Raw genomic sequence first — 14,062 nt, 5'->3', positions numbered from 1 at the left:
TTAAAGAGGAAGACTGGCTAAAAATCGTAATAAAAAAGCCTTTTATAATGAGAATTATATATATTGCATATCAATATTAATTACATATATAATTATGTAATTTATAATACATTATAAACATTAAGATTTTATGACAATTTATACTTCCAAATATAAAAATCAACTTTTACTTAATAATGGGTTCTCTGTTAATTCTTCCACATAATCTAGTAGTTAAATTTTTTTTCCTATTGCAAGTCAAGCTATTTCCTAGGTAGTTGAATTCCTACCTTCCTTTTGAATCTGTGGCGTTCACGATGCTGGCACCTAAAGTATCAATTAACATTTCAGCAGCACCTTCGTTGTCATTTATCCTGTGTAAGGTAACAAAGTGATCACTCTCACAGCAATGGTGTATTTCTTATATGGTCAAAGCAAATCTGATTCACCTGCCTTTACTTACACAGCACAATGCAAAGGACTGAAAGCATTTCCTTCCATTTTTTGGAAAACTTCCTGTTCTAAAAGAAGTTCTACACATGTCTCATGACCTAAACAAGTAAATGAGAATCAGATATTAAAATCCAAAAAAGGTAATTGCCCAAATGTACCCACATATCCCTAACACAAATAAGAAAAAACTTCACGTGGATTAAAACTAACTGAGCTCACTGAACGCACTAAACAACACATCTCTAGCAGTTTTAAAATCCAAATTACTACCTCAAGACCTGAAATTCAGAAGCTTCTTGTAATTTTATAGCAGTTTATTACTGATACAACAAATATTCGTTTTGTGGGGAAAAAATTTACTCTCACTATTCTTTTTATGATGACCAGTTAAAGATATTCAGTCATTTTTTAAAAAAGATTTTATTTATTTATTTGACAGACAGTGATCCCAAGTAGGCAGAGAAGCACGCAGAGAGAGAGGAGGAAGCAGGCTCCTTGCTGATCAGAGACCCTGATGTGGGGCTCGATCCCAGGACTCTGGGATCATGACCTGAGCTGAAAGCAGAGGCTTTAACCCACTGAGCCACCCAGACGCCCCTATTTAGTCATTTTTTAAAAATGTCCTATATAGCCTAATATAACTTTAAAATTAATATATATTTATATAGCATAATTAACTTCAAAATGTAAGTATTTTGATTTTAGTAATGAGCTAATGATAAAATCTCAAATACTAGAGTAGTGTCTAGAGGGAAGAAGTACAAGTCTCTGTCCCCACCGCCATCTCCAGTTCCACTTTGTAGATTGTAACCACTATTACCTAAACAGTTTCAAGAAATTTCTAGGCATATAAAACTGCATGTACATACACATGTACTACTTGCTTTTAAAATTTTTATGAAAAATTTTAATTCTGCAACTTGCTTTTCACTTAATAAATAGTACATATCCTTCTATAGTAACATATAGAAATCTTATTTTTGAATCTTTGGAAAAACTTCACAGCATTAAAGTATATCATAAATTATTTTAATTTCTAATTATGTATTTTGAGGTGATTGCTAGTTTGCATCTGTTATATAACCAAACAAGCTGTAATGAAATCTTCCAGTACTTTATTTAAAAAAGTTTTTTTAGATTTTACTTATTTATTTTTGTGAGTGTACCCAAGCGGTAGGGGGAGCCCGAGGGACAGACAGACCCCCCTCCCCACTCTGAGCCTGCTGGGATCATGACCTGAAGGTAGGCACTTAACCCACTGAACCACCCAGGCTCCCTGCAGTATTTTTTTTTTTTTTTTAATATTTTTGTAGGATAATTTCCTAGAAATGGTATTACTGGGTTGAAGGACAAGTACAGATTACTGATAGATAGGCCCATAGTTTTTATTTATTTATTTTTAAAGATTTTATTTATCTGGCGGGGGCAGTGTGGGGGGGGGGGCGGGGAGGAGAGCACTCGTGCACATGCGAATAACTCAGGTGGAGAAGCAGAGGGAGAGGGGAAGAAAGATCTCAAGCAAACTCCGGACTGAGCATGGAGCCGGATACAGGGCTGATCCCACAGCCTTGACACCATGACCTGAGTCGAAATCAAGAGTCACTCAACCAACTGAACCAGTCAGATTCCCTGGCCCACAGTTTTTGAAGACAGGGAAAAACCTAAACCTCAGATTTTCTTTACTTAATTTTTAAAGCAAGGATTTTAGTTAAAATCCAACTGCTATAATAATTGTTGCAAATGAAATGTTGCATCATTTACTTCATTAGTAACTTGGAACCTGTTTTAGGAATAGCCCTTCAACGGACGAGTAGATAAGGAAGATGTGTTCCATATACACTATGGAGTATTATGCCTCCATCAGAAAGGATGCATACCCAACTTTTGTAGCACCATGGACCGGACTGGAAGAGATTATGCTGAGTGAAATAAGTCAAGCAGAGAGAGTCAAACTATCATTATGGTTTCACTTATTTGTGGAGCATAACAAATATCATGGAGGACAAGGGGTGTTAGAGAGGAGAAGGGAGTTGGGGTAAATTGGAAGGGGAGGTGAATCATGAGAAACTATGGACTCTGAAAAACAATCTGAGGGGTTTGAAGTGGCTGGGGGGTGGGAGGTTGGGGTACCAGGTGGTGGGTATTATAGAGGGCACGGATTGCATAGAGCACTGGGTGTGGTGAAAAAATAATGAATACTGTTTTTCTGAAAATAAATAAATTAATTAAAAAAAGGAATAAATTAGATTCTTATACAGGCTATTTATTTATTTCTATGACTCAGTATTTGTCTAACAAAGTGATGCTAGATTTATTTTCTTTTTAGTTACTCTATCATTCTCAAATAATAGCTCAACTTAATTTTTATCCTATAATTGTTTTTACCAGGAAAAAAGTAAGTTTTAGGTAACCTATAACTGTTTCATCTTATGTTAGTTATTTTCTCTAATTCAATGGTTCCCAACTGGAGCAATTTTGCCTTTCAGAAGACATTCAGCCATGTCTGGAGGAATGTTTGCTCATCACAACTGGGCATGGGGTAAGAGGGTGCTACTCTCATTTAGTGGGTTCGAGGTTAGCGAAGTTGCTAAACATCTTCCATCCATCGGCAGTCCCTCACAACAAAGAATTTTTGCCAAAATGGCAATAGTGCTGAGGTTGAGAAGACTTGCTTTAACTCTTTCTCCAAATATCAACTCATTATAAAGAAGGAACCATGGAAAGTTTCCATGATTTAAGAGTTTCCTATCACCCTAGAATAGCAGTTCTCAAGGTGTGAGTCTGGGGAACCCCGGGGTATGGTTGCAAACTAGTCTTTTCTTAAACTAGGCAGTAAAGAAATTTACCACCCTTCTCACTAAAATTGTTTTTTGTTTTGAAAAGAAGTTATTTTTTATAAAAATGTTATTTATATTAATTAATGAATTTATTATTTTAAAGTAAATTAATAAATATCCTCAAATTTTTCATTTCTCATTTCCAATATAGTAAGTATTGATGCCTCTAACTCCCAGATCATGAGACTGAAAGGTCTGAGAATTACGGAGTAGACTGTATACTGCAAAAAGAGAGTTCTGGGCTACTGATTACCTCCAGCAATCATATCAAGCTGAAAACTTTGTGTTCTCATTTATGAAAGGATGACACAACTGGTCTCTTCATGTTTCAGAGGGATATTCCAAGGACATTTAGAGCTTCAAAAACATTTATCAATTTTTACTAGACAGGCGCTTTAACCAGCTAAGCCACGGAGCCAGCACCATTTATCAATTTTTAAAATTGATAATACAAGTACTCTTTAAGTTCTGTGATTGAATGACTATATAAACTGAAAATCTGGACTTTAAATGTAGTATGTATAACCAATTCTTTTCTAAAACTTTGTCATCATTTCATTTTAATTTTGAGACAAAGGTTGTTTTCTGGTTTGTGAGAGTGCTTCCAATTTTGTTTTTAGCCATGGAATAATTACTAGTGGAAGTAAAACCATTTTACATTTTCTACTCTCAGAATGCCAAATTACGAAACAGACTTCTGACTATAAATATGGTATTAATTTTAGACCGCTTGTATAGCCAACACACATCTAATTCCTTTCAGCTCAATTCAGAATGCACAAATTTGCTACAGTCTGAAAATTAAGACACATCTGCTATCATCTTTAAATGGCAACCAAGCATGTAGTTCATGCAAAATTTTGTCTGTTTTGTCTCTTGTACACAAGGTGCTTAGAGAATCTAAATTTAGCAGTAATGGAGTAGGAATTCACTTTAGGGAAACAGTGCTCTCCATAAAGACCTGAAAAGAAATGTCATAATAGTAACTCTCCAAAGGGCAGTTACAAGAGCAGTTTATTTACAATTAAATGCCCTGCCCGAGTAAAGACCGCTTGTTTTGTGATTTTTCCAATGGTTAATTCTCATTGATATATTAAAAAAGAAAAAAAGAACCAAGCAATAAAAATCTGCTTCAAAAAAGTTTCATTTCTTGGGATGCCTGGGTGGCTTAGTCAGCTAAGCATCCAACTCTTGATTTCAGCTCAGGTCATGATCTGAGGGTTGTGAGACTGAGCCCCACAAAGGCTCTGCGATGGGCATAGAGCCAGCTCAAGATTCTCTCTCCCTCTGCTACTCTCCAGCCCTCTCTAAAAACAAAACCAAAAAACCGAAACAAAAAAAACCTAGTTTCATTTCTTAAATAAAACTCACATCTGTAGTATGGTAAAACTCACATCTGTATTGTTTCCTTATAATATTAGATGGTTTTGGTTTTCCTCATACTTGCAAAATATCGTTATATTATTAAAAAAATCAAACTCCAATGGCAAAATATAGTTATCTTTTTAAGTTCAGGACTAGTCTTTGGCCATTTCACTATATTCATTAAATACCAATTTTACTGAGTATAAAAGAAAAAAGAGAAGTTGAAATCCAAAGGTTTTAATCTTCAAAACTGTTCTGGCTTGGGATCTAAGGCAGTAAAAATGAAACAGACTAAACTGAGCTTGTGAATTAGCAATACATTTAACTATTCAAGTTTTGATGATACCAACAAATGGTGCCAGAGAAGGTACTCAGAGATGATGGATGCCCAATAGTCATCACAGAACAAAACTCAAGAAGAGACAAAAACTTTCTAACAGCAAAAGATTAGAACTCTCAATTCTGGCACAAGGATTAATACGAAAATTCAAATACTGCATTTTAGAAAATACTTATAAAATATTTAACTATAATTTTGCAAGATTCAGGTTTCTCCCCTTTCACTGTGACTCAACATTATCTGTCAAGATTTCTCTAGTAAAAGAACCATGAAGGAGCACATTACAGAAAGGGAGAAACCTCAACTCTCTGGTGAGGCAGTCAGCTGGATTTTAAAACAGATACTATACTTATTTTTTAAGTAAGTCAATATTTATATCAAGAGGTAATTCATATTTTCTTAATATTTTGAGGGAAAGTTATTAGAATTGTGAATTAGTCTTTCAGGTATGCTCTCAAAACTAAGAGTTATCTAAACGCTACAATGAAATTCAAAACAAATTAAAAATCCCCTCTTATCCCTGCTAAAGCCCTAAGCCCAAACTTTTGATAGAGTTGATGTTTACAATGTACATAATGTACCCTAGCATTTTCTAACATGATCAAATCTGTGGCCCTATGCAAGGAAAAAAAATCATTATTTCTCAACATGCCTCTTCACTTATATTACCTTAATTAGTGACATTTCATAAGCCAAACTTCACTTTGAACATTTAAACCTTAAACAGCTTTATACTTCTGAGTGATTGTCAGTGAGCCCACCTATAAAAGGACTGACTGGCTGTGAGCTTCTAGGAAGCCAAAGGTCAGTATGTTCCGATCGTGTAGCAAAGTTAACTTAACCATAAAAGCTTCTAAGTTTCTAGGTCTGTGATCTGCTAAGATTTTAGTCCCTTAAAATGTGGAACATACATGTTACTGTTGCTAGAAGGATCTATCTTGCAATGTACTCAGAAAACATATACAGATTTCAGTTTAGAATGTGATAATTTTTATTTTTTGCTACCTTTTCCCCCCAATACAAGTACACTTAGAAAGAAAAAGAACAAAATCAAACTATGAACATATTATATATATAAAGGACATTGTAAATATTAATAGAAGTATGTTAAAAATGCAAAAATACCTGTTGAAGCAAAGATCTAAGAAAAATTTCAAACTTAATGATGAGTTTATATCAAAAGATCTTTGGCTTTACCGTGACAAGTGGTAGGAGTAAGCTTACAACTACATAGGTATAGTATTTCTATGTTCCTACTGATCTCACAGTTGCCTAATAAATATTCATAATATCATAGTGTGTTATAGTTTGTTGTCTCTGTTTGGTACATTAACAGGCATTTAATGTAGATTTATAACTGTATACTCAACCATTGTAGCAGGCCCAGTGAAGTGCTGTATATCCATGATTGTCTGCTATGGCTGGGTTTGCATCTACAGATGCTGCTGACTGCAAAAGGGCTCCGAGAACACCAATGTGTCCACAGGCAGCTGACAAGTGTATAGGTGTCCGGCCCCTGCTATCTCGAAATAAGCACTTAGCACCATGTTGAAGTAATGCATCTACACATTCTTCATGGCCTGTAACTGCCTGAAAGAAAAAGTATTTGTAGGTATTTGAATATATTATCTTGGGTACTATGTGCCAACTTAAAAAAATTTTTAAAGTCTGTATTCCCCATATTTGTCCATCAATTAAAGCATTTATCTTTTTTTTTAGTAATTAAGTGTTTTTATTGGAAAAGGCTTAAAAATTCATGTAAAGCAGTAACTTTGTCAAAACACAAGTATTATGAGAAACAGGAATAAAGGAACTTATAAATCAGTAAAAACAATGAAGGCAAAAAAGGTGAATGGTTGCAAAGGGAAAAAGACAAAAATGTCTAAGAAAATAGTTGTAATAATGAGAAAAAGTAAAATGGACATTAAGTCTACTCAAGGTTTTGGGGTTTTAAAATTTTCTTCCAACACTGTTTCCTAAATTAAGTTGTGTTTTGTAGCTATTTAAAATTAGTGATCCAAAACTACTTAGTAAAAATCTGATGAAGAAAAATAAACACAGCCAAGTTTAGTTTTAGGGAAAATGAGATCCTAAGAAATTTTTGATTAAAGGCAATGGGAACATTTTTGCTTACCCCTCTATGCAATGCTGTCCTTCCCCATTTATCTTTGGCATCTACATTTGCTCCTTTGTTCAGCAGTGAGTAAACACAGTCCGTGTGCCCATTGAGAACAGACAGCATCAGAGGAGTCCTGGGCAACAACAGGAATAGGTTCAGTGTTAAGAACCTAAGACTCCACTCCATGAAAAACAATTAAACAGTGTGTTGGCCTGTTTTCTAAACATGTCTTTTTGTGATGCAAATTTAAAGTATACTTAGATGAGAAAACTACACTTGATGCTATTCAGTTAACATATTATGATAGATTTACTAAAATAGGGGCAAAAGCATGAAGATCAACACACATATTATTATTATTTTTTAAAGATTTTATTTATTTATTTGACAGGCAGAGATTACAAGCAGGCAGGGTGGGGGGGATGGGGGAGAAGCAGGCTCCCTGCTGAGCAGAGAGTCTGATGCGGGGGCTCAATCCCAGGACTCTGAGACCATGACCTGAGCCAAAGGCAGAGGCTTTAACCAACTGAGCCACCCAGGCGCCCCTCAACACACATCTTAAAAATAATTTAAAAATCATTAGAACTTACTGTCCATTTCCATCTTGAATGTCTACTGCATTCTGTGGTTCTGCATTTCCTATTAGTAGCCGCAAGCACTCTGAATGACCATTTGTTGCTGTAGAGTGATATTTTAAAATTTCAGTAATTACAATGGTAAAACAGAGAATTTCCATCTTAGGGCATATTTTCTAGATGTACCTGTGAGATCCTATCACTGAATTTACTAGTCAAAGTATAGATACAAAGAAGGTTTCTATTGCCTTTCTTGGTGAAACTGAATAGATTTAAATCCCCCATGGTAAAATGCGGCCATAGCCATCCCTCACCAACTGTCCTGCCAACAAAATACTCATTTTATTTGGTGCTTTGATGGTAGCAACTGTGATCAAGGGGAGGCACCCTACCTTTAGCCAAGGGATGAAACTGTGATTAGATCAAGTTCATTGCAACTACATTTTTTGCCAATGACTGGCTTCAAGATGAGTCTTGGTCTAGTCTGACCACTGAGATTCTAAGAAGTCTGAGGGCTTCTGGGATTTTTATCTTGATAATGACAAGTTCTTCTTTTCCTGATTTTTTATGTGAATCCTGTAAAGAAGCAGTAGCTATTCTGTGCCATGACTGCAAAGGCAAGAGAATAGAGAGCTCTGACACCACTGCTGAATCAATCAATTCTGGAGCTGACTCTACCTCTGAACATTTTGTGAGAGGATAAACACTTGTCACTTAAGCCACCTTTTAGTTGGGTACTATGAAAGTATGCCAATGGATACATATATAATCAAAGAAGAAACCATCTATTTAAAGACTGTATTTAAATGTCTAAACATAAAATGGGCAATGGTATAAAACAGAAGTAGCCTAGAGAAAACAGCAATCTTTTTGGGGGGGAGTGGGTTTATTTATTTATTTGAGAGAAGAGAGACAAACAGAGATAGTGAGAGATAGCCCGAGTGGAGAGAGGGAGAAGCAGGCTCCCCAGTGAGCAGGGAGCCCAATGCAAGGCTCAATCCTAGGACCCTGGGATCATGCCTGGAGCTGAAGGCAGATGTTTAACCAACTGAGCCATCCAGGCACTCCAAAACAGTAAGCTTTTAAGGTAAGCAAAATTCAGGTCCTTCCCATAATACAGTAAAATTTGAAGTTTAAATATGTAAGTCACATAATGTTGCAAAAAGGAATATCTATCACTGTTCTTCCTAATTAAAAGACAAATTAATGAAAGAAAGCTAGGTGCCCTAATATTCTACAGTACCTTCTAATAGCTATATTAAATTCTAATAGTTATTAATTAAGACTTATGGTACAAAATCATTCCATATCTATATGCTACACTCTGCCAGCAGCTCTCAATGTAATCAATAACAGCTGACACTAAAGGATCTCACTTGGGGATGCATCAAGGAAATTGTTTGGCCTGCCACTTCTTTAATGGACTCACTTACACTCAGTTCACAGTAGCTCCTGAGGGTTTGTTTTTTAAGTTCAATACTTAAAACATCAAGCATAACATCACTGTAGGAGAAAACTGGTTCCCTTTTGGAAAAAAAATTGCAATGTCCTCCTCATTACTTATGACTAAGGTGCTCTTTAACAATCTCCACATTTGAAAGGTATCTACAGAACTAGGTGTGCATTTATTAATTAGGCAGGCACAAACAATAGCCTGTAGCTTTTTCAGGGGATAGGATATATAGACTATCTGACATTGGTTAGCCACTTCTAAGGGACTGGCTAGTGTCTTGTTTCAATATTTTTCAATTAAGAGTGCAAACCACTCCATGAAAGCTTTAAATCAGCTCTGCAAATGATCTGCGCTTACAACACAAAAATTATTAAGTTGTAGAATGGTATATAAACTTCATTTTTTTTCCCAGAATAAGATAATAGAAAAGGATGGCATTTTGACTTAATTCTTACCATTTAGCAGTTTATAGATACATGTTTATTTTTTTTAAATTTTTTTTAAAGATTTTATTTATTTATTTGACAGACAGAGATTACAAGTAGGCAGAGAGGCAGGCAGAGAGAGAGGGGCAAGCAGGCTCCCCGCTGAAGGGCTCGATCCCAGGACCCTGAGATCATGACCTGAGCTGAAAGCAGAGTCCTAACCCACTGAGTCACCCAGGCACCCCATATATACACATGTATTAGGAATTTTAATCCACTTAAAAATTTTTCCATTTTTGAGCCCTGCTTGAATATCTGATAATTTCTGAAAGACTGCTATGGAGCACTAGTGGGTTTTACTGAGAGTCTTCAAAAATGCAAGTGTCCTAAAGGACTAGAAGTAAAGTCCAAGACCCATGTTAAAATGTGTCCTTAAAAATCACTCTGTAGGGGTGCCTGGGTGGCTCAGTGGGTTAAGCCTCTGCCTTCAGCTCAGGTCATGATTCCAAGGTCCTGGGATTGAGCCCTGCATCGGGCTCTGTGCTTAGCAGGGAGCCTGCTTCCCTTCCTCTCTCTCTGCCTGCCTCTCTGCCTACTTGTGATCTCTGTCAAATAAACAAAATCTTAAAAAAAAGTCACTCTGTAAAAACAGACTAACTGAAATGAATCTAATCATATAAAGGAGGCCTAATGGGGGTGAAAAAAAAACTTGGTTAGGATTTCTTTCAGTGTACCAGTCTTAGCTATTTAAAATGAATACAGGGGTGCCTGGGTGGCTCAGTCATTACATGTCCACCTTTGGCTCAGGTCATGATCCCAGTGTTCTGGGATTGAGCCCTACGTAAGGAAGCTTCTACTTCTCCCACTCCCCCTGCTTGTGTTCCCTCTCTTGCTGTCTCTCTGTCAAATAAATAAATAAAATCTTAAACATAAAATATAATATAATATAATATAATAAATAATAACTTGTAGTAATTCTTGTAGAGAGCTGTGAATTTAAATCTGCTAGTGGTATACAGCAGTACCAAGTCACAGAACAACAAAATTACATAATTTTGCAATTTCACACATTTGTAACATCACAAAATCACACCATGGAGTAGATCTTGCATGAAGTAGGTGCTCTATAACTCCTGCCTTTGTATGTATTTAATGCATCACTCTGGTACAAGAATCCAAAATGTTCACCAACTGTTAAATGAAAGCATGTACCAATCCAAAATAACTTCCATCAAAAAGAAGTAAAAAATATTTCACTGTTTTACTGAAGAAGTACTTCCGAAGTTAGACTACTACATAAATCCAATTTCTTCTTTTTTTTTTTTTTAAAGATTTTATTTATTTATTTGACAGAGAAATCACAAGTAGGCAGAGAGGCACAGGCAGAGAGACAGAGAGGGAAGCAGGCTCCCCGCTGAGCAGAGAGCCCGTTGCAGAGCTCGATCCCAGGACCCTGAGATCATGACCTGAGCCCAAAGCAGAGAGGCTTAACCCACTGAGCCACCCAGGCGCCCCTAAATCCAATTTCTAAGGTAGATAATGTTTTAAAGCAATCATAATCTTGCTTCTGGCTTTTCCTTGAAAGAATCACCTGACCTTTTATTTTTTTAAGATTTATTTATTTGAGAGAGCAGGCGAGTGCATGTGCACAAGAGGAGGGAGGAGCAGAGGAAGAAGGACAAGCAGAGTCCATGCAGAGCAGAGCCTGACATACGGCTTGATCCCAGGATTCTGAGATTATGACCTGAGCCAAAGTCAAGAGTCAGATGCTTAACCAGGCACATTCCTCATTCAACTGTTTAAAGTCAACGTTATTAAAATAATTACCAGTAGTATAACACACAAAAAATTTAAAAAGAGTATTAGACACAAAGTGGTAACTAAAATCATGCATAATTTTTAACATACCTGCAGCATGTATAGGTGTTCTCTTCAAAATATAATCTTTTACTAAAATTGAGGCTCCCTGATTAATGAGTACATCCACACATTCAACATGGCCCTTAAATGCTGCAAGATCTAAGGGTGTTCTTCCACTACTATTTCTCACATCAAGATCTAATAAAGACTGTACCAACACTTCTAGTGCTTGATGGTGACCATGATAGGCCTAGGAATAAATAAAAAAATATAAATTAAAAAAGAATATACTTCGACCTTAGAAAACAAAGTAACAAGCAAACTTGTTTTCACATTATTACACCTGAGATAATCTAAAACGTGCATACTGAGAGTTGAGAAAAGTTAAGTATAAATTTTTCTAATAACCAAATAGTAAACTACAGTGTTAGAGAATGGGTATTAAGCAGAGAATAAATGTTCAAATGACAGGTGATTTTATCACTAACATACAATGGTCTGGTTCCTGGCATTCAATGAGTGTATAATACAGATTCAGTTAAACCTTTCATTCTAAGTCCATGATTGCAAAGCCTATGCTATTAATCACAGTTTAGTGCTCCACTTAACTCTGATAAAATTTTACTATATTTAAATTATAGAGATAGCCAGCAACTGAAGTTAATTAGTATTCGAGTATTCTGATTTCTTAAACTGAAATGACTATCCTCACACTTCATAACATGCTGTATATGAAAAACAAACACTTCTTTTAGTGCAAAAATACTTAACACTGAGCCCCGCTTGAAATAACCGCCATGTGCCAGGTACTAGCTATATAATTAAGAGGATAAAAATGTAAAGGTTTGTCAGACTGAAGTCCCTTTCTTTACCACAGTCTGATGAAGAGGCTTTCCATGTAATTCATATCAAAACCAACATGTCAACTGAACATCTATTACTTTCGTTGGGATAGATGCTGAGCAAGACATAAAGCAATTAACAAGACCTAGTTGTGGCACGCAAACAATGTTTTCTTTAGTTCACTCGTATTACCATTTTGTAGCTAAAGGACTTTCATATGCCAGTGCTAATGCCATTCAGAACTAAAGCTTAGTAGTTTGTTAATCACATGTGAATATTTCACTGGAAATTGAAATATGTAAAATTCTACCATACTTGAACTAAATCTGAAAAAAGATATATAGCTAGAAGAAAGCCCCAAACAGCAACAAAGGACTGCAAAGTTATTTCTTGCAGAAAATGTCAGAAAGTACCAGGAAGACGTATAGTTGCTCTGGGCCTTACTGATCTCTTTGCTGTTTCTGACTACCTACAGAGATTCTCAACCACCTCAAAGATTTAAATAATTCTATTTTAGGAACTCTACTGCCCTAGGATTATATTTAATCTTGTTCTTCAATACTGGGTCAATGAAACTTGCTACTAGCAGAAAGAACTTTTGAGAAACACCATATATGCAGAAGACAGTATACAACAACAAGAGACAAATAAGGATGATAAGAAGCCATGATGGATTTGCCAGAGGGGCGTTCCCCTCAAGATGTCCCTGTATAAGATGGAAACAAGGAATCTGAACAGGTACTATATGCAAAGACAAGAACCAAGACCTCAATCTAGTGTGTTTTCACAGCATCAAGGTGTCCTGGATTGGGAAAGTTTGGAAGGGAAAGAAAAATCACTTCAAGTTAATTTCTGAAAACCTCCTGGGAACAGATACAAAATGTGAAAAGTGGTGGTATCATCACAGTTCACTGAGTCTAATTACTAAATTAAAAATTGTTTCCATTTCAGCTTAAAAACACTACTGAGCACAAATAGCCATGTTCATATATAACACTACTACACATAACAGCCACGAAGTAAACAAAAACTAGTTAAAAAAAAGAAAAAGTTTCAGATAACATATTCAAAAACTTGGCAAAGTGCTTGGTCTGGCATCTAGTAAGTGCTTAGGAAATGGCAGTGCTAGTTTAAGAATGATGATGATGATGTAAGAACTGCCTAGTCATCTGCTCAGACTTCATTTCTTGCCATCAACAGTAAAATAGCTATCTTCTCCATGCTGGCTTTGCCCTTCGGGATGACTTATTTACTCTGCAAGTCTGGGAGAGCAGACAGTATTTCTAAAGACCCAAAGGGCAAGGAAGCAAGACATTGCAGCATACCTCCTTAGTCATTCAGAAAATGGTAGGAAGTACTAAGCAGGGAGAAAGGGGTAGAAAATTCAATGCAGATGCACTGGTGTTAGAAAATATGCAGGAGAATCTTATAAAAAAAAAAAAACCCCAGCATATGTGAGAAGAAAACAAAGGGATCAGTGAACTTGTAGTGATCCTCATTAGCGTAGGTATAAACCCTTATAAACACTTTACCTACATGTAAATCCAGCAATCTCCCAAATAGCTAGTGACTATATCCAAATCTCCTGATTCTCAATCTTCATCTCACCCCAAACAACTGCTAACATTCTGTTTCAAAAACAGATTCTTCTTTCAGCACAAAACGAACAAGATTGGCCCTTGCTTGAAATTTCCTAAAGTAATTTATTCCCACATCTGAGTTAAAGAACTGTTTTATTTCACTAACCTTCTCCTCGTAGTGACTGACATTATGAGAAAAAAATCAAAGGCATCTCAAGCTAAAACAGAAATTA

At 36.0% G+C, this 14,062-nt stretch overlaps 1 protein-coding gene across 11 annotated transcripts in view; it reads right to left on the bottom strand.

The window, feature by feature from the left end:
* Positions 1–14,062, bottom strand: part of ANKRD28 (ankyrin repeat domain 28) — a 202,800-nt gene that overhangs the window by 11,502 nt on the left and 177,236 nt on the right. For all 11 annotated transcript variants that reach the window (XM_059162552.1, XM_059162560.1, XM_059162554.1 and 8 more), the window contains 6 exons: positions 11,455–11,656; positions 7,684–7,771; positions 7,109–7,226; positions 6,345–6,564; positions 443–530; positions 270–353 (listed from right to left, as the gene is read on the bottom strand). In XM_059162552.1, the coding sequence (XP_059018535.1) occupies positions 270–353; positions 443–530; positions 6,345–6,564; positions 7,109–7,226; positions 7,684–7,771; positions 11,455–11,656 (800 nt within the window). The remainder of the gene's footprint in view (positions 1–269; positions 354–442; positions 531–6,344; positions 6,565–7,108; positions 7,227–7,683; positions 7,772–11,454; positions 11,657–14,062) is intronic.

The sequence above is a fragment of the Mustela lutreola genome, chromosome 2 (assembly GCF_030435805.1).
Source record: "Mustela lutreola isolate mMusLut2 chromosome 2, mMusLut2.pri, whole genome shotgun sequence".
Lineage (NCBI taxonomy): Eukaryota > Metazoa > Chordata > Mammalia > Carnivora > Mustelidae > Mustela > Mustela lutreola.
This window is presented reverse-complemented; position numbering and strand designations above follow the sequence as displayed.